The sequence below is a fragment of the Lynx rufus genome, unplaced genomic scaffold, assembly GCF_022079265.1.
Source record: "Lynx rufus isolate CCGP_SWC_20201006 ecotype Redwood Valley unplaced genomic scaffold, mLynRuf1.p SCAF_5, whole genome shotgun sequence".
Lineage (NCBI taxonomy): Eukaryota > Metazoa > Chordata > Mammalia > Carnivora > Felidae > Lynx > Lynx rufus.
In genome coordinates this window covers 26,095,638-26,116,161 of record NW_025814867.1, presented here as the reverse complement: position 1 = coordinate 26,116,161, position 20,524 = coordinate 26,095,638, and the positions used below count along the sequence as shown (strand labels likewise).

The following is a 20,524-nucleotide window of genomic DNA, read 5'->3' as shown; positions in this document are numbered from 1 at the left end:
TGATCTCGTTAAAGGCTGACAGCAGCCCTCTGCTGTAGGTGCCAAGAACTCAGCCTTACAGATGTGAAAACTGAGGCTCCGTAAAGCTGGCGACTTGTGTGGGGCAAGTCCTGGACTTGAACCCAGATTTCCAAACTCCAAACCATGTGATATAATTTTATTAGTATTATTTATGTAGTATATCAAAAACTCAAAATATATACCTAGTACTGTATAGTACAGTATACAGTATACATCATATAGCATATATGTACTATACTATATATAGTACAGATATGAACTATATAATACTATGATACTTCTACTACTTTCTATAGTACTGTTAACTAGTACTCACTACCTTTCTGGAGCCGTTTTCTGTCTGTGAAAACAAGGCAATACTTGGTGCACTCTTTGTAGTCTGATTTAACAAATGCCGTTAGTTTTGCTACTAAACTGTGGCTTTGCTTTCCTGGTCCCTGGCGCCCAAAATGTGGAAAGCCCTGCTGCTCTACTGTCCTAACCTGCGGTGAAATGAGAAGAGGTTTGCCTGGGGAGAATCAACAGGAAGGCACAGAGGCAGTGGGACTGTAGCCATGTTTTTATTATGCTTAGCCTTATTTTTGTTGTTTCTTAATCCAATCCATTAGCTCATGGCTAAAACTCTGATGGACTATGTCACCTCATTCACTTAAGTAGTATATTTCATAGCCAATGTATTTTAAAGTTTTCATTTTTAAGCAATCTCTATACACAATGTGGGGCTTGAACTCACAACCCCAAGATCCAAGAGTCACATATTCCACCAACTGAGCCAGCTAAGCGCCCCTACAACCAATGTATTTTAGAGTGGGGTAACTGAGAGGTTACCTATGTCATCAGGCCAACTTTAAATACTCCAAGTGAAAACTTTGCAGCCTTTCCTTTATGGGGTAGGACTTTGGGGCCATAACTGCTCCTGTTAGTTAGTCTTATTCATGGGTGTCCCCTCAGCCAACTACTAGTGAAGGTAGAGAGGCCTTTTCTTACAGCCAGGGTCCTTACTAGCCTGTTCAGCTTTCTTGAGAACATCACTCCTGTTTCTCGGCATATGATCCGCCTCGGACCAGCAACCTCCAGTAGGTGTGCTTCTCAGCAGCTATCCCCATTTTACAAATGAGGGTAAATGATGAGGTCACGATTCCAAGTGACTTCTGATAACAAAAGCCCATGCTTATCCTACGCCCTACACAGCTCCCTACTTTCTACTTTAAATACCCTGATTTTATTCAGCTCAGCCACGGAAATCCAAGCAGCACTAGTTATATCTCATGGAGGGAAGGACTTTTGTGGAAGGCGCATCCTGGGGCTGAAGCTAGGAGTGGGGTTCACTCGGAGAAGGCTAGAGGAAGGAGCCCTGGACCGGAAGTGGGGACCCTGCGGCTGGTCGTGGCTCTCCTCTACCAGATGCTCTGGGGCCAGGCCTGACCCAAGATCTAGGAGAGGGCCCATGAACCCTGCAATAGATCCATCTTTACTAGCCGATTAAAAGAAAGAAAAAAAAAAAAAACACTGCAAGAGACAAACTCTGTACAATTCCTCATCGGTTTTGCTCTCACCTAGCAGAGCCATCTTTTAGCCCTCAAAAGAAAGGGAGAGAGTATATGAAGCAACAGACCAACAAGAGACCGGGGTTCCTCTTGCATCCCCTGCCCCATCCCCAGAAGCCCCTCCCAAGAAGTCGGGCCCAGAGGGCAGGATGCCAGCCGGCACTCTGCCTGAGCCCCAACGCCTGCCCCGCTTCTCTCCAGGAGCCAGGATTGATTCTAGTTGTACAGACCAGCTAGGACTATTATGCCGCCCATTCCCCACTGGGACCTCCCTCCTCAGATGTGGCAACGGTGAAAGGGCCTTAGCTTGCTGCAGGTGCAGACCACAGTCAACGTACTTTACACAAATGTTCTCACAGACAAGCTCTCTGCAGAGGGGAAACAGGAAGGCTTATAGGATCTTTTGTTAGCGAGCCAACAGCACTTGGATTTTATGTCATAGGGTAAAAGGCATTATTTGGAGATGCTTGGGAAACAGGTCAGCAGACTAATTTAAGGATTTCCCCATATCCCACTGCAACACTAGCTGTGTGATTTTGGCCATGTTGGTCAATTACCTCCCAAGCCACTGCTTCATATCCCAGTGGGGACTTGGGTCAGTCCATCCACCCTATTCCTGGAGAAACTGCATCGGGAAGATGGCCTTCCCCTCTCTCCCTGGGGCAGTGTGGCCAGGGCCTGGTTCAATTACAAAGGGTCTCAAGAATTAGGCAGGGAGCCATGGTGGGTTCTCGAGTCATAGAAAAAGCTGTATTTGTGAAACACTGGTCTTGAAGAGGCACACAAATGAACTGAAGCGGAGAAAAACGGGCAAATAGGAGACACTGGAAAAAGAGAACAATCCTTCAGGCTAAAAATACATCTGGATGTGTTATTTCAGTCTATTTGGCCTCATTTTTCCACAGGGCTGTCTGACATGCTGCCTGGGGGCACACTTACAGACTCGCAGTAGTGACGGCAAGGATCTCTTTAAGCGCTTAGGCTTTTCCCTTCGTGGAATTTCAGTCAGACAGCCTGGCTGCACTACATTATACCATCAAACTTTCTTTACTTTTCAGGCCTGGAAATTTTATTTGCATTGTTGTAATATACACACACACTTGCTACCTTTTCATATAAAAATTATATATGCTCATTTTTAAAAAGTTAAAATATAAAAATATACAAAATAGAGTTACTTCAAACTTTCCTCTTCAAGGGGAGGCACAAATGTCAACCTTGTGAAAGGTCAGGACTTGTGACCCAGGCCCAGGGTCAAGGGTGTTGGGTTCTTAGGACACTTTCGGAATTTGCTCTGAAGAAAAACCCTCGGCACACACAGGCCTTCTTTTTTATTCACCGTCTCACGAAACACATATTCATTCACCACTTCTTCGTAACCTGTGTCCATAAAGAGCTGAGCCAGGAATTCTGTAAGGAAGCAGATCAACAATGCTCATGGTCTTTTGTTTGTTTACTTATTTTTGAGAGAGAGACAGAGAGAGCGTGCAAACATAAGCAGGGGAAGGGCAGAGGGAGACACAGAATCTGAAGCAGGCTCCAGGCTCCAAGCTGTCAGCACAGAGCCCGATATGGGGCTCAAACTCACAAACCCTGAGATCATGACCTGAGCTGAAGTTGGAGGCTTAACTGAGCCACCCAGGTGCCCTTGTGACGCTCATGGTCTTGATACTACGTTTGCTCTGAGGTGGTAAGGGGGGGGGCAGGGAGGAGGGTTATGTTATTTTTTTAGTATAACAAAAACTCCAGTGCTAAAATTTAAAGAAGGTTTTGTTTTAGAAATTAACACACTCCTACTTCTCATCTCACACCCAAATAGAAACCCCCAACTAAATAATTTCATCAGAAAAGTTTAAGGACAACCTGGAGTATGGCCACCTTGCCCTATTATTATGAATCCCCAAATACCAATGTCTGAGTAAAAAGAAACAATATTCAAAGTGGCTATATTCATATAAAGTCTTCATGTGTTCAGTTTGTTTGCACCAAGCACCTCACCTATCCTAACACGAAGGAGGAAATTCTGTAACCAGAGTGGCGGAGAAAATCCCTTTGTAGTGATATACCCTAAGGAAACTTTAACCCAAATAATACATCACTACATGTTCACTGAAACCAACTGAATGGCCATGTAGTGAAAGTGAAGACCCTTAGAGCCCTGCTTCCGAGGACATGCTCTGAGGTACTCTGCAGACATCACTACATCTTCTCAATTATTTACAATTGAGATTTCAGTAAACAGGAGCATGAATATTTTTAACTTTCCCCTGACATTTTCTGGCTTTGCAGTTTTAATGGTAATCACTCATTTCTGATTTCCTTCTACATCCAAAAGAATACTTTAAGAAATACAAACGGTTGTAAAAATAGAGTTTAAGAAGGTAATTACTTTGTGGTCCAAATGATTAAGTAGGCTTAAAACTAATAGTTCAAAATATCCAGTATAAGACTGAAATAATGTTTGGGGGTTGGATGCTTTTCTTATCAAAATGACTTTTTAGGGGCCCCTGGGTGGCTCAGTCAGTTGGGTGGCCAATTTCAGCTCAGGTCACGATCTCGTGGTTTGTGAATTCGAGCCCCGCATCAGGCTCTGTGCTGACAGTGCAGAGCCTGGAGCCTGCTTCAGATTCTGTGTCTCCCTTTCTCTCTCTGCCCCTCCCCTGTGTGTGCTCTGTCTGTCTCTCAAAAATGAATAAATATTAAGGAGGAATTTTTAAAAAATGACTTTTTAAAGACCCCTATAGTAAATTTGCATACTTAAAACCTTTATACAAAAAGGTTTCTTGCCTTTATAACCTGGGAAGGTAATCTCCAGGCATTATATTTGTCTTTTTTTTTTTTTTGAGTTTATTTATTTGTTTTTAGTAACCTCCACACCCAGTGTGGGGCTTGAACTCACGACCCCCAAGATTAAGTCACATATGCTCTTCTGACTGAGCCAGCCTGGCGCCCCATCCTACCTGTTTTCTTTGTGACTGGACGAAGTGAGGATCCGCATTTGCCCTCCCCCTTTTCCAGCACATTTCCTGGTAGGGCAGCCACGTGGCATGTCAGAGCCTGTCCACTAACCTGGGCTCACTAACTAGACACTGTCACCAGAGGAGGCCTGTGAGCTCACCACGGCCAGGGCCGCGTCCCTGTCGTCCCAGGTGCTACGTGGTGAGCGTTGGAGACTGTTCCAGCCAGGACCCTGCGCTACGTGCAGCCACCCCCGCCCCCCGCCAGTACCCCACTGATAATGCAAGCAAGTAAACAATTAAAGACAAATTCCATTAATCTTACCATCAGTAAAAAAATACGATCTGGTTCCATCTTGTCTAGCATAAAAGTTTTCTCCAAGTTTGCTGCCAGCTTTAAACCTAAGCATGGCATGATCATACAGCCCATAGTCACGAAACAAGACACTTCTGCCTGGTTTTAATACCTATGAAACAAAAGCAGGCGGCACGTAACTCTGGGGAACCCAGGCAAATAAGACTTATTCAAATAAAATAAAATCTGATTGATTCAGGGATTAAAATACCTTACATTTGTGATAATTATGAAAGGAACCAGACTGAACCATCCATAGTTTGAAGGAAAAACAGCCTCCTAATCAAAGGTATAGCAAGACCTGCGGGGCCCCATGCATTAGAGGGATACTTCTTGAGCACCTACAAGGTCCAATGTCATATCAATTAAAATGTTAATGACGTTAAATCAAAGTCTTATCTTAAGGCATGTTCTCCTGCCATTTTATCAGCCATCTCCTAGTATATGATCCTGAAGTCAAAGTGATCCTTTAAAAAAATATGTCCTTTTGGCTTCTTACTGATTCTAGCTGGCTTTCCTCATTTTAAGTCTCCGCTTGGGTTTCACTGTGCTACAATTATGCATAGCTTGCCCACCATGCTAATAACAGAGAGCACTCGGCAGTTTATCAGATAGGAGGGAGGGAGAAAGGAGAGATTATCATCCTCGTGCAAGATGAGAAAATGGACACTACATAAGTGATTTATGTATGATTCACACTTCGGCCACTAAGTGGGGGGTAGTCAAGACTCATATTTGGGTCAAAAGGCACCATATTGTAGAATCAGAGACACCTCTTAGCCCTGGAGGGGGATTGGGGGAAGTGTCATTCCAATTCCATTCACGCTACTGACAAGAAAAGCAAGGCTAAGGGGAGGAGGGGTAAGTATTTGAGTATTTGTCCTACATGTGCCTTATAACAGGTCCTCAGGCCAGTGCAGCAGTGTAGGGAAGGGGATCATGGTCAGGCCTGGCTGGGAGTCCCTCACTAAAGTCTTTCAGAGACAGGTGTCACAGAGTAGGTGTCTCGAAAATTGGGAGTAGGCACCGGCAGGGTGTGGGTATTATAACTACCTCCATCTTATAAAGCAAATAGCACACGCTTTTCAAAATGAAGAGAAAGTGGTATGTACTGTGACATTTCCTTTTTATGTGAGAATTCTTTCAAAATGCATGAACGCTACTAAATAAGAGCGGACTTAAAAGGCATTAATTTTATTAAACCCTATTCTGTATTTTTTTTAAAGTAGGCTTCATGCCCAGCACAGAGCCCAACGCAAGGACTGAACTCACAGCCCTGAGATCAAGACCTGAGCGGAGATCAGGGTACCTGGGTGGCTCAGTCAGTTAAGTGTTCGACTCCAGCTTGGGTCGTAATTTCACGGTTCGTGGGTTTGAGCCCCATGTCAGGCTATGTGCCGACAGTTTGGAGCCTGGACCCTCCTTGAGATCCTGTGTCTTCCTCTCTCTCTGCCCCTCTGCCCCCGCCACCGCCTCAGAAATAAATAAAACATTAAAAAAAAAAAAAGAAAAAAGAACCTGAGCTGAGATCAAGAGTTGGGCACTTAACCAACTGAGCCACCCCAGGCACCCCAATTAAACCTTATTCTGATTCATCACAACAATAAGATGATTTTTAAGACGTGACATATTAGACTTCTGATGCAGTTTGATGTATTTGCTCTTGAATAGGGGTATGAAAGACTGTCCCTAATACTTCCAAGTGAGCTGCAGTTTCCTCATTTAGTAAATTCTAATCAATGAGGGATGCATTCTAAATATCATCAGTAAAGAGCCTCTTGGGTAAAAACATCCTATCTTAGTCTAGAATGCCAAGTTTTAAAAAAATGTGAATTGTGAAGAGAAAATTCTGAAAAATTTAGTTTATAGGAAAAAGGCTTATTCTTAATTGCAGAAGCAGGAAGTCTCCATGGGACAGTGGGAAGAACACTCAGGAATTTGGAAGTCTTGCTTCATATCCCAGTTCTTCCATAACTAGTTGAATAACCTTGAGCAAGTAATTTCATCCGTGTGTTTTCTTGTCTATAAAATAATAAGTTCAATACTAATGCCTCCTTTGATCATAGCTAACAGGCATTTTTCACCATTATGTTCTTTCATTCTCTAAACAACTCCAAGAAGTAGGTTAGGGGTGGGGAGGGAGGGGAACGGGAGGTCTATTATAGCCACTTTTACGGCAAGCAAGGCTCAGAGTCAAAGTGACTTGTCTGAGATTTCAAGGCAAGTTGGTGGCACTGGCAGACAAATATCCAGGTCTTCTGATGACAAATTTTGTCTATTTTTACTTCATTCTATTCCAAAAATAAGGGAATTCAACCTTAAGGTTGTCTTTCAGTTGAAACCTAGTTTTAAAAATTCTCAGTGTTAACATTCTACAGTAATTACATCTATCTTACCACAGCTTATTACTGTGGTTGTTCATGAAGGCCTCAGAGCTGTCCACCTTTGGGTCTTGTTGTCAGAGGCTGAGAGATTGCTTCTCCTTCTGTAATTTTCAGATGAAGCACATGGTTTCAAATTAATGACTCAGGCACTATGTATGATGGCAGAGAGATCGCAATCTGCTACTGTTGTGAACTCATTCCACATCAGCTGAAAAAAGAATTCTATTGGGGGTAAAAATACAAAGGACTGCTGGAACGGAATTTGTTACCAGAGAAAGGTTACGACAGGGGCCAGGTGTGGACTGAGACAGCTCAACTGGATAATAATAAAAAAATTTCATTACTGTTAAAATATAAATAATATACTGTAGGTTTCCACTAAAATTTTTCTAAATAGTTTACCCTGAGAGAGAGAGAGACAGTGCGAGTGGGGGAGGCAGAAAATTCCATTAATTTTCTTAAATCCTATTCTGCGCTGGTAGCGTGGAAGCCTGACGCGGGGCTCAAAGTCACGAAACGGCGAGATCGTGACCTGAGCTGAAACCAAGAGCTGGACGCTGAACCGACTGAGCCATCCAGGCGTCCCTGTATGTTTCTATTTAAGTCAAGAATAGGCATACCCTCAACAATACTTGGCTTTGTCAGACTTCTTTAATTTGGTTAACGTAGCGGTATCTCATTGGGGTTTTATTTTACATTTCCTGGGTTACTGAGATAATCTTTTCATATGTGTGTTCTCTTCAATAAAACGACTACTCACATCTGCCCATTTTTCTATTAATTTGCTTGTACTTCTTTCACAGGAATTTCTCACGTATTCTGGGTACTAATCTTTGAACAGTTTACAGACTTTAACTCACTTTTCCAAAGTTGTTGGTTTTTTTTTCTTTGTATTATATTGTCTTTTGAAGAACAGAAATTCCTACTTTTGTTATAATCATCTTTATGCTTAGAATGCTTTGAGTCATCTTTTGAAAAAACTCCACACTGTGAGGTCATAGAGATTTTTTCCTGTATTTTCTTCTGAAAGGCTTAAATTTTTGTCTTTTTCACTTAAGTCTTTAATTCACCTGAGAATGATTTTTGTATAGGATGTGAAGGAGAAGTACAATCATTCTTTCCTACATGGACACCCAGTGGTTCCAGCATCACTTACTGAACAGTCCCTATTTTTCTAGTGATCTTCATTGTCACTTCTACCATATATCAAATTCCCATGTATGCGTGGATCTGTGTTTAAGCTATCACATTCAAGTTGTCCCTCTGCTAACATCATTCTATCCTAATTACTGTAGCAGTAAGAAGTCTTTTCATCTGGTAGGGTACAGATTTCCCCCGTTTTGTTTTTCTTCAGAAGTGTTTTGATCTTTGTTCTTTCATGTAAACTTAGAACCACCTTGTCAATTTGCTCAAAAAACAAACAAAAAAAACCCTACCCAAAACCTCCAATCAATCAAACAACAACAAAAAATAAAATGTATAGGGGGCACGTGGGTGGCTTAGCCAATTAAGCCTCAGACTCTTGGTTTCAGCTCAGGTCATGATCTCATGGTGTGTGGGTTTGAGCCCTACATCAGGCTCTGTGCTGACAGTGCGGAGCCCGCTTGGGATTCTCTCTCTCCCTTTTTCAAAATAAATAAATAAATACACACAAAATTTTTTTTTTAAAAATTAAGAAAATAAAATGTATAATATTAAATGGAAAAGTAAGATTGCACAATGCATGTTACTCTTCATTAGGTGTGAATACCTCTGTGACATTAAGCAGAGTACATTCATCTTACACTTTTATAATCTTAATATATTCTAATTAGACAATTACATTATTTGCAAATGAGTTTTGTCTTTCATCCCTATTTTTCCCCCATCTTTTATTTTCTTTCTTGTCTTTTTGAGCTGATTAGGACCACCAGGATAATGCTGAAAAGCAAAACTGATAGTAGGCACTCTCGCCCCATCGAGTTCCAGATGCTCTTTATTCTGTCCCCAACTCCTACTTCTCTCCAATCCCTGAAACCTTTCATCAGTGAAATCACTAGTATCCACCTCTTCTCAATGTTCCTTTCATATCCTGGTGCTAACAGACTGTTCCTGAGGACACTGTTTTCCCTGCAACCTCTCAAGTCATGGCTGTTTTCTCTCCTCACCTTTGTACCACTGGGCTTAGAGATGAGGCTGGCGCCCTCCATGCTTCTCATTGCTACTTTCTCATGTATTCTCTTTCCTCCCTAAAATCCCTAGGTCTGAATCTCTTGTCATCAGATTATATCATCTGCTATCCCTTAATATTACTGTCATCTCTTAGTGCCAGGGTCATTTCCCTGTTTCAGGATGAATGTTTCTGATTTATTCTCCTCTCCTTAATACTACTCCATTCTTAGTTCAGAGTAATTTCAATATATGTGGATTATCCCTCCAAATATGCTGGCCTCTTAATGCTTGGACTTTTCCAAGGTCTTACCCTTCTAAACCACTCACTCCCATGGTAACGTCCTGAAGTCTTGTCAACACTAAAAAGCATAACCCCTCCGGTCTCTCAGTGTCATACAAGTCACCTTGGTCATTCCCCCCTGCCCCATCTTTCCAGCTCTCTCTACTTCCCCATCTTTCATCATCCTTTGTCCTCACCTGGACCTTCAAATCAGGTGATCCTACCATCTTTTCCCTGATGCCCTCTCTTCCCTCTTTACTCAGCTTCAGTTCCATGCCCATTTGTGGATATATGCTGGGTCTCATCTAATCAGATACCAGGGGCAGGGAAAGGGGAAGTAAGGAGAAAAAACCTTACAAAACCTCACGAGCAGAGAGCTGAAACCACCGTGGCAATATCTGAATTTCTTAAAATGTTGTTTTAAGTGAGAATAATTACTCCCTAAAAGGTTTCCAGTGTCTTGAAATTTGTTTTGCTACTTAAAAAACATTTAAAACGTCTACTTTTTCAACTTGCTGAATGTTCTTCTCTCCCTTTTATAAAGCAGACTGACTGAGGCCTCTGACTCCCTGAACAGGTGAGGCTTAACAGGCTTTCCAGATTGTGTGCCCTTGCCATTTAGTGGCCCCCAGGTGACCTGCATGCTTACCACTGGTCACTTGTGTTGGTTCCCAAACTTACTTACACCAGCTGTACTTAGATTTAGAATTATACATGAATATATAAACAATGCAATGCAAGTAAAGAGCATTTTTATTTTCTCTGAAAAGTACACTGAAACTTTTGGAAAGACTTGATAGAGAAGCACTGAACTGCTGTTAGACATGGGAGAATCAAAGGTAAGCCTAGGTTAAAAACATTAAAAAATTTGCCCTTGCGTTAAGTTTCCAATCATTTTTAAGTCTTTGATCCACTTTTAAAGAAGCCAGAACTCTACTATGCTACTATGTATGTGGTTCATTAAGATGGTAAGAAAAATGGTAAAGAGCCCCATACTCAAAAGAAAGGGCCGTGGCTCTACATCAAAAGAGTGATAAAAGAATATTAACATATTTTAAGTCATAATAAAATGTTTAAGGTAAGAATGTACCTTTTTCATGATTTTTTGATTTAGTTGATCTTTAATCAACATTGTTGCCACAGATAAGAGAGCTTCTACCGTAGTTTACAAAGCAGCCTCATTCATGATCTCACCTGCATCTCGCAATAACCCTAACAGACACCCCCATTTTACAGCCAAGGACACTGAAGCCCACAGAAGGAAGATGACGTGATTTGTCTTGAGTCACATGACTTAAGAGTGATGCTTTACTTCCTGAGTGCTACAGCAGCCTCCTGATGGCCAGAGCAGTTTGGGTTCTCCTCATTCTGGCAACAATGATGATAGTGACAACAATGGCTGATTTTTGAAGAGCACCTACCACCTTCTAGGCATTGTGCTAAGCACTTTATATTGCGTGTATTTCATCTCAGTATCTCAGTATTACATAGGTAATGAAACTGAGGCTCAGGGAGGTAAAGAAACTTGCCTAAGCAGGGAAGCCGGGTATCGTCTCTAGGCACTCTGATGCCGGACTACGTTCTTGACCCTGAACCATATCTTCTTCTCCTTTTCCAGCAGGGACTATCTGCATGTTATTCCATGCACAGAGCCCAGATAACTACAAAATCATCCTCGCTCCAAAGCTGGCCAAACTGAAGAGCAGCGATGGCTACCAGACAAACCAGAATTCAAACTGAATGTTTTATGTAGGAGAACCCCTTCGATACACTGACTGCATGGCCTACACCTAGTGAGAACGAGGGGGCTTTGTGAACTAGACATGAGCCTCAGAGGGGAGGTAAGCAAAAAGATCAGGATGTCCAACCTCCAGGGTCCAAATTACTAACCTGGTAAATGTTTTGTAAGACAAGGTGCATCTTATCAGGGTGAACAGCAGAGAGGACAAATATCAACATGACAACATCCACGGACTCTGGGGGCACATGTTCCAGAAGGTCATCTTTGGTTAGATCACACTGGAACACCTTGCATCTTTCTGTGTCATATAAAGGATTTTGCTAGAGAAGGGGGAAAAAGAAAAGAATTTTAATGCGACACCCATGTGGACACACAGAGAAAAATACAGCATCAAAAGGAGATCCGATGGAAAATGGATCTATTTCCACTTGTGCACTGTTACACAAAAATCACAGATCACTTTGTTACTGGGTAAAACTGAGTAATGTGCCATTTGCACGCTAATGCACGTAGCATTTGCTGTTACTAGGAGGGCCAAGATTTCATTTTAACAAATCATCTTTAACTGAGGATGGAACACTGAGGAGCTATCACATGTTCAAAGCTGCGCATTCTAGAAGCATAGATTTGTAGAGGGATAAGTCAAAACTGACCCGTGCTTCCTTAATCCTCCTTTGAAATCACCCATTACAAGCCTAAATCCTCTGAGAAGTCCTTCCCAATCCACTCATGGAGATGCTCCCACAGTTCTGCATATTTTCCCTTGAGACAGCAAGCCAAATAAACCAAATTTCTTCTTCTTCCCTGCCCCACCCCCGCTTTTTTTTGTTTTTAAACAAGTGTGTTCCTGTACATTTTGGATGGTGGGTTTAAGAGCATTATCAAAAAAAAATACGTATAATACTCTTATAAATAAAGAGTATCATAAAGTCTAAGATCTTATAAGAGCATTATAAAAAAATAACAAACATTTCTTTAAGAAAAAAATTTTTTAATGTTTTTTTTTTGAGAGAGACAGAGAGAATGTGAGTGGGTTAGGGGCAGAGAGAGGGAGACACAGAAGCAGAAACAGGCTCCAGTCTCTGAACTGTCACCACAGAGTCCGACGTGGGGCTCGAACTCACGAGCTGTGAGATCATGACCTGAGCCAAAGTCGGACGCTCAACCGACTGAGCCACCCAGACGCCCCACAAACCTTTCTTTAACGTAAATAAGGACTCAAATAAATACAAAGTTCTTGGATGGGAAGATTCAATATTGAAAAGACGACAATTCTACCCATAAATCTGCTTCTAAATCCAATGCAATCTCAATAGAATCCCAATAGATTTCTAGAAACTTGACGCAAAGGCAAATTTGATTCATCTGGAAGCAAAAATCTTTAGGAATAGCCAAGCCAATTTTTAAACTGAAGAACAATGAAGGAGGAAGTACACTACTGGACTTCAAAACATACTACAAAATGCAGTACTGAAACAATGAGCTTTGAGAATGGGGACAAATAGACTACGAAGACAGATCAGAGTCCTCAAAACAGACCCATGTATATAGGGGAATTTAGTATTGCATGACAAAAAATAAGTGACAAAGATGACATATCAAAAAAGGTAGACAATAAAAGTGACAATTATCAGGGAATAAAAATGAATTTTCTCATTCAACTTACTGTGTTAGAACAACTAGCTATACACTTGTGTTAAAGGACAATTGGTTACCCAGGTGACTTAAAGGTTCCAGTTTCAGTTCAAAGACGTACACTGGTATAAAAATGCAGCTCCCATCCTTACAATAAGAAAAAAGATGGACAGACAGCCAAGTAATGGCTTTTTTTGTGAACCCATCAAAGAATAGAGGCCAACGAACCACCAGCCATCCCCCAATCTGGAGACAGATAAGTGCCTTCTGGGAGAGACAGGACCGAAGCATTTGCTTACCTGAGGCAGAAACTCCCAAACTAGAAAGATAAAACTAGAAATTGGACAAACTGCTGTAGACTGAGTGCGGATGTTATAGCGTGAAGCCTCTGGGCCTCTGGGGGTGGAAGTAACAGGAACACTCCCATCTTTTTATAGGTGTTTCTTCCAAGAACATCACGGGGCTCTCACAGAGAAGATGGTGCTCCATCTAGTACTGGACTTTCTCATCTCCTTTAAGGAAGAAAAGATTCAAACTACAGGGGAAAGGTCTCCTGAAGCCTGCAGCCTTAGGGTACTAGCGAAATACCACTGCCAAGAGGGGAGGAAACTGCTCTGCCCAGACCCATTCTTAATTTTTTTTTTTTAAGTTTATTTTTTTAGTAATCTCCACACCCAATGTAGGGCTTGAACTCACAACCCTAACATCAAGAGTTGCATGCTCTTCGGACTGAGCCAGCGCCCCCCAGACCTAGTCTTTTTTTTTTTTTTTTTTTGGTGGAGGTGCTGGGGATTGATAGACCTAGTCTTGATCTGAAGGGAGAATGGCCTCAAGACCATCGAGGAGGACACCAGGTAGATACTGAGGGACTAAAGGGAGAGGAAAGCTCTAGTCCTAGAGCGCAGACACACTTGTGAAGGCCACACCCGAGACACAGGCCCACTCTACAGTTCAAAAACTGAGAATCAGAACATTAGATGACAATCCCTTCTCCCACACCTTACCAAGTCTCCAGTGGTAATAACAACAGTGGATTGCAGCTGGGAAAGTTGTAAGAGAGAGGATCTTTACGAGGAACAGTATGAAGAGCAGACCCAAAGCCAAAAGGGGTGACATAAACCAAGTCACCAGAGGACTCTGAAGTCTCTGGTGGCCATAGCAACGATAAACCTCACAGGTAACTATAACAATAACAGATTTCAAACACAGCTAAACTCCTGTCTAGATTATTACAAATCCTTATGACCTCAGTATCCATAGCCCTACATAACATACCTTTCAGTGAAAAAAAAAGTACAAGGCATACCAAATGGCAAGAAAAAATAGTCTGAAGAGACAAAGCAATCATCAGAACCAGACTCAAATATGACACAGATATAGGAACTAGAAGTTTGGGCATTTAAAATAACTGTAATTAATAAGTGAAAGACTCTAATGAAAAACATAGACAAAGTTTAAGATCAAATAGGTAATTTCAGCAGAGAAATAGAAACTACAAAAACAATCAACTAGACGAACTAAAAACCAAAAACACAGCAACAAATATGAAGAATGCTTTTGAAAGGCTCATCAATAGGAACATTTACTACCTAAGAAGGAGTCAGTAAACTTGAAGATAGGATGAAAGAAATTATACAAACTAAAAATGCAAAGAGAAAAAAAGTTAAGAAAACAAACCACCATCCAAGAAAACAAACCGCCATACAATAGCAAATGGTATAATACACATGCCATTAGAATCTCAGAAGAGAGAACAGAGCTGAAGAAATATTTGAAGAAATAAGGGCCAAAATTTTTCCAGATTAAAAAACATGATAACCAAAGCTTTAAAACTATGCAGAAGGTTAGAGAACTCTTAAACAAGACTTAAGACCTTAGAGCCTTGAAAGGAAAACATTACTAAATTTGCACATAGTTTAAATCCCGCTGAAAGACAAACCATAAAGCAATGCTAAATAAACTAGAAATGTTTGTAAAAAACAAAACAGAATATCCAGAATATACCCTAAAGATAAAGAAATGACAGAAAAATGAGCAAAGGTTATGAACGGACAATTCATAGTATAATACAAGCTCCACCTGAGGGATTTTTTTGTGTTTTGTTCACTACTTAGTCCCAGTGCGTAGAACAGTGACTGGCACATACTAGGCTCTCGATAAATACATGTGGAATAAAGAAACTCACAATCAGAAGAAAAACTAATGCTTATTTACATATATAAGGGGTAAGCAAACTAAAATATGGAGTATTACTTTTTCTCCATAAGATTAGAAGATATAAAAAAGACTGATATCAAACGTTGAGGATATAGACAGAATAGTAGCTATATATTAAAATTTATATATTAAATTAAAAAATATACATCAAATATTAAAATTTAAATGTGTGTACCGTTTCTCCAAGGAATTCTTCCATCACCAGAGAGAAAAATGCACACACATGTTTTGGGGAGTGGCACATAGTGCCACATTAACCCTATTTGTAAGAGTAAAAAATCAGAAATAACTTAAACAAATAGCAACAGGGTAACCGTTAAAGTACAGTATATCCATTCTGTGGAATACTACAACAGCTAAGTAAAGTACAGTGGACCTGTATGTACTAAGACAAAAAAAACCAAAGTACAAGATAGGATGTGGAGTGAAGAAAGCAAGTTATAGTACAATGTGATACCACTATTAAAAAAACTTCTAATGGATGGTACAACTGTAAAAGGTTGATGGAAAGTTAGATGTTTGCCCAAGTATCCCCCACATATTTGTTAACAGCAAAAGGTAAATACTTGTACCCCTTAGGAAGGTACTTTTTAGGTGGGAATTAGGTAGTTACTACCTTAACCCAGAGATCAAAACTAAAGCTAGCATTACCAGACATTAATGCCTCCTGACAGGATGCAATATCAAAGATACAACATCACTTATTACAGTATTTTTGCCACAAATATTTTACCTGGTTTAAATCTAACTTCTAGTTTACAGTAAAGGAAATACAGAGGATAAAGAAACAAGTTGAACAATGATATGAATAAACAATCAGACCAATATGAAATGTGGGACTGAATTATAGAAAATGGCTTGCTCTTCAAAAGCTCAATGCCAGGGGCACCTGGGTGGCTCAGTCGGTTGAGCGTCCGACTTCAGCTCAGGTCATGATCTCATGGTTTGTGGGTTTGAGCCCCATGTTGGGCTCTGTGCTGACAGCTCAGAGCCTGCTTCAGATTCTGTGTCTCCCTCTCTCTCTGCCCTTCCCCTGCTCATACTCTTTCTCTGTCTCAAAAATAAACATAAAAAAAAAATTAAAGAGAAAAAAAAAGCTCAAAGCCAGTGGGGAAAAGGTCAAGGGGAAGGGCAGGGATGTTTTAGGCTAAGGAGATTTAAGGTACATTAAGAAGTACAAGATTTAGTCCTTGATTAAATACATCTATAAAAGACACTTGGGACTACTTGGGTAAATCTAAAAATCTAAATCCATTCTGAGTATTAATGACATTAGGAGATTACAGTTCACGTATTGCGCCATGCAGAAAAAGTCCGTATTTTTTGAATATGTATGCAAACATATTTGAGATGGAAGTGTCTTGACATCTATACTTTAAAATAGTTGAGCAAAGAAAAAAGTCTATAAAGCAAATGTACAAAATTCTGGCAATCATTCAATTTAGGTAGAAGCATATGGGTATCATTTTGGTAGTTCTTTCTACTTTTCTGAATAGAGCTGTATTTCTTTTTCTTTTTTTTTTTTAATTTTAGAGACAGAGCATGAGCAGAGAAGAGGTGCAGAGCCCCAATGCAGGGCTCAATCCCACAATCCTGGGATCATGACCTGAGCTGAAATCAAGAGTCAGATGCTCGACTGACTGAGCCATGCAGGTACCCCAAAGCTGTGTTTCTGTATGTATGATACAGGTATTTAAACAGGAAAAACACATTCATGGTGGTCATAGCTGGTTAGCTTCAAAGAGAGAACTGGAATTAATAAGCAAATGGGCAGAGAGGGCAGGTCAAAGAAATCTAAGAAAACAGTAACATAACAGAAACATGGACAAGGCACCAACCTTGACATACTCAACTGCTCTTGGAGAAAAGTCACAGGCATAGGCAAAGATATTCAGATCTTCTTCTAAAAGCGGGAATAAACAGTTCCCAACACCACAGCCAGCTTCAAGCACAGTCAATTTTTGGTCTTCAAACTGGGGAAAGAGATGCAAAGTCGTTTGCATCATCGAGAAACAAACCAAACTACAACATGTCTCCAAACAGGAGAAGCAAGGTTTCTGCCCCCATGGGACAGAGAGTAAACAAGTGAACTGAGAACCTAAAGCTAATACTGATACCTTGCTTGTCGTCCAACACTGGGCAGCTTAGTATAAAGAAAACACAGCAGGGGCACCTGGGTGGCTCAGTCGATTAAGCATCCCTCCCCCCCCCTTTCTTTTTTAATGTTTTATTTTTTTGAGAGAGAGGGCGAGCAGGAGCCAGGAAGGCACAGAGAGAGTGGGGAACAGAAGATGCAAAGTGGGCTCTGCAAAGACTGCAGAGAGCCTGATGTGGGGCTGGAACCCACGAACTCTCGATCATGACCTGAGTTGACGTCGAGTGTTCAACCAACTGAGCCACCCAGGGACCCCACAGCATCCGACTCTTGATTTCTTTTCTTTTCTTTTTTAATATATGAAATTTATTGTCAAATTGGTTTCCATACAACACCCAGTGCTCATCCCAAAAGATGCCCTCCTCAATACCCATCACCCACCCTCCCCTCCCTCCCACCCATCAACCCTCAGTTTGTTCTCAGTTTTTAAGAGTCTCTTATGGTTTGGCTCTCTCCCACTCTAACCTCTTTTTTTTTTCTTCCTTCCCCTCCCCCGTGGGTTTCTGTTAAGTTTCTCAGGATCCACATAAGAGTGAACACATATGGTATCTGTCTTTCTCTGTATAGCTTATTTCACTTAGCATCACACTCTCCAGTTCCATCCACGTTGCTACAAAAGGCCATATTTCATTCTTTCTCATTGCCACGTAGTACTCCATTGTGTATATAAACCACACCGACTCTTGATTTCAACTCAGGTCATGATCTCATGGTGGTGAGATCAAGCCCAGAGATGGGCTCCATGCTGAACATGGTGTCTCCTTGGGATTCTCTCTCTCTCTCAAATAAATAAACATTAAAAAAAAAAGAAGAAAACACAGGATAATAGCTAAAATAACAGGCTCTGGAACAAAACTGCTTGCACTCAAATCTGGACTTCTTCCCTCACCATGTTCTATCATTAGACAACTCTCTTAAAAGAGCTTTGTGCCCCGTTTTAACCTGCAAGCAGGGATAACAATGATGCCTACTTCACACTGTTATTGTAGGGCTTAAATTACACAACATGTAGAGTTCTAGAAAAGGGCTGTGGTAAAGTGTTTATCTTCTTTATTATGAATCTGAATCTGTCACTGAAGTCACCCAGTATGAATTCAATATTTATGACTTTCAGACTGGCTTTAAGAAACAGAAAATGTCCTTGAAAGCTCTCTTTCCTACATACAACCCAGGACCTACTAAATCCACTGGAGACCCATAGGAAGGCAATAAACACTCCTCTTCACATGTGAAATGAAAAACTCAAACAAGGTTCAATATTAGTTTACCTCTCTACATGATCTGAGTTCCTCAAACTCTCTGGTGGTCCAGTGTCTATCTTTGAAGAAGTTAGTGCTATTTCTTTTGTAAAAAAGGTCCCAGTTCTTCTGAGCCTCTTTTTCCAGTTTTTGCTGTTTAAAATCAGACATTAAAGCCTGGTCTCTTTTCAATTTCTCCTCTTCTTCAGCGCTGAGAATTCTTGCCTGCAGCCCTTTCCTTTGCAAAGAAGCCATCCCATAAGTTGATGGTAATATATTTAACACCGCTGAAGATTCCCCAACCCTGAATAACCTGAGTAATCCAAGCTGATACTGCAGACATAGGAAGGATTTTTCCAAATGTGGTTCTTCACGTTGGGCTCAAGCCTCGGGCAGCACTGGGTGCTTTGCAGGAAAAAGGAGATTCTGGTTAGTAGTTCTAGGACAGTTTTTAAGACGCTGGTTAGCCGCTTTAGAACGGTTCTTTCACCAAACAGTTCAACTCACCACATACTAGATGCTGACTCAACACAAAAACCCTGCCCACTCTACAAGAGGTCGGTCAGAAAGAAGCCCAAGACACAATCCCTACCTTCAGAGGGCTTACATTCCGTGGCCAGGGCTCTCACGCACCAAACTCTAGTTCAAACCAGAACAAGTTAACTATTAGAATAATAAATCGGTTTAGGGACGCCTGGGTGGCTCGGTCCGTTAGGCGTCCCACTTCAGCTCAGGTCATGATCTTAAGGTTTGTGAGTTCCAGCCCTGGGTCGGGCTCGGTGCTGACAGCCCAGAGCCTGGAGCCTGCTTGGGATTCTGTGTCTCCCTCTCTCTCTCTCCCTCTGTCCCTCCCCAACTCGTGCTCTGTCTCTACCTCTCTTTAAAATAAATAAACATTAAAAAAATATAATAATACTAAATCGGTTTGGTTTAGAAAAAGGACACTCCCAAGAAGTGACTGAGAAATCTTAGGGAGGAAACATCAATTTTTTTTTTTTTATGAAGTTTATTGACAAATTGGTTTCCATACAACACCCAGTGCTCATCCCAAAAGGTGCCCTCCTCAATACCCATCACCCACCCGCCCCTCCCTCCCACCCCCCCATCAACCCTCAGTTTGTTCTCAGTTTTTAACAGTCTCTTATGCTTTGGCTCTCTCCCACTCTAACGTCCTTTTTTTTTTTTTTTTTTTACCTTCCCCTCCCCCATGGGTTCCTGTTAAGTTTCTCAGGATCCACATAAGAGTGAAACCATATGGTATCTGTCTTTCTCTGTATGGCTTATTTCACTTAGCATCAGATCCCCAGCATCACAAGCCTGGCAGTGTGCAAGTAGCCCAGACGGGCCACGCCACCCCACAGTGAATCCCGCCCCTAGGAAACATCAATTTTTAATGCCTGTGAAAGGGTGACTTAAAACAACCACACCAGCTTCCCGAAATGGCGACGGGCGGTCAAGTGGGGTGATCATTTCCCAAAGATCCGAGACCCAGTTTCGGGGGGGGGGGGAATTTGTAGTCAAGCCCGGCGGCCTGAGATTCTGATCACACACCTAAGAGGCCGTCTCACGAATCAGAGGGTAGCGCCGTTTTCCAGGGGCTGAGGCTCTCGCTCCTCCATTAACGCGTGAGGGGTAAGAGGCCAGTGACGCGCGGGGTAGGGTCCGTAGGGCTCCGGACGCTCTCTCTCTGCGGAGAGCCGGCCACACTGGCTGTCAGACCCGTGTTCATCTAGTTCGCCGCGCTTGGGCTCACCGTCATCACTTCTTACATTCACCTGGACGGGTAGGGACGGACGCACTCAGCCCTCAGCCCGGACCCGGCCTCGGAAGCCGGATCAGGGAG

The 20,524-nt window shown here is 41.7% G+C and overlaps 1 protein-coding gene across 3 annotated transcripts; it reads right to left on the bottom strand.

The window, feature by feature from the left end:
- Positions 1-2,292: 2,292 nt before the first annotated feature.
- On the bottom strand, positions 2,293-20,320 carry METTL6 (methyltransferase 6, methylcytidine). Of its 3 annotated transcripts, none has more exons than XM_047098936.1 (6): positions 20,233-20,320; positions 18,712-19,086; positions 17,127-17,261; positions 11,586-11,756; positions 4,851-4,992; positions 2,293-2,978 (listed from the first exon to the last, which is right to left on the bottom strand). In XM_047098936.1, the coding sequence occupies exons 2-6, from the start codon at positions 18,934-18,936 to the stop codon at positions 2,797-2,799; spliced, it is 855 nt and encodes a 284-aa protein (XP_046954892.1). In that variant the 5' UTR covers positions 18,937-19,086; positions 20,233-20,320; the 3' UTR covers positions 2,293-2,796. The 3 variants fall into 3 exon arrangements, with proteins under 3 accessions (XP_046954892.1, XP_046954894.1, XP_046954895.1); XM_047098938.1 differs by having other exon boundaries at positions 17,142-17,261; XM_047098939.1 differs by lacking the exon at positions 17,127-17,261.
- Between the last annotated feature and the right edge of the window lie 204 nt (positions 20,321-20,524).

What these genes read in the sequence shown, in the direction of transcription:
- METTL6 (XM_047098936.1), bottom strand. Translation starts at nt 18,936, where the DNA reads ATGGCTTCTTTGCAAAGGAAAGGGCTGCAGGCAAGAATTCTCAGCGCT. An exon ending in AACTCAGATCATGTAGAGAG is followed by an intron (nt 17,262 to 18,711) that starts GTAAACTAATAT and finishes CTCTTTCCCCAG; the next exon opens with TTTGAAGACCAAAAATTGAC. An exon ending in TCTTACAAAACATTTACCAG is followed by an intron (nt 4,993 to 11,585) that starts GTTAGTAATTTG and finishes TTTGTTTCATAG; the next exon opens with GTATTAAAACCAGGCAGAAG.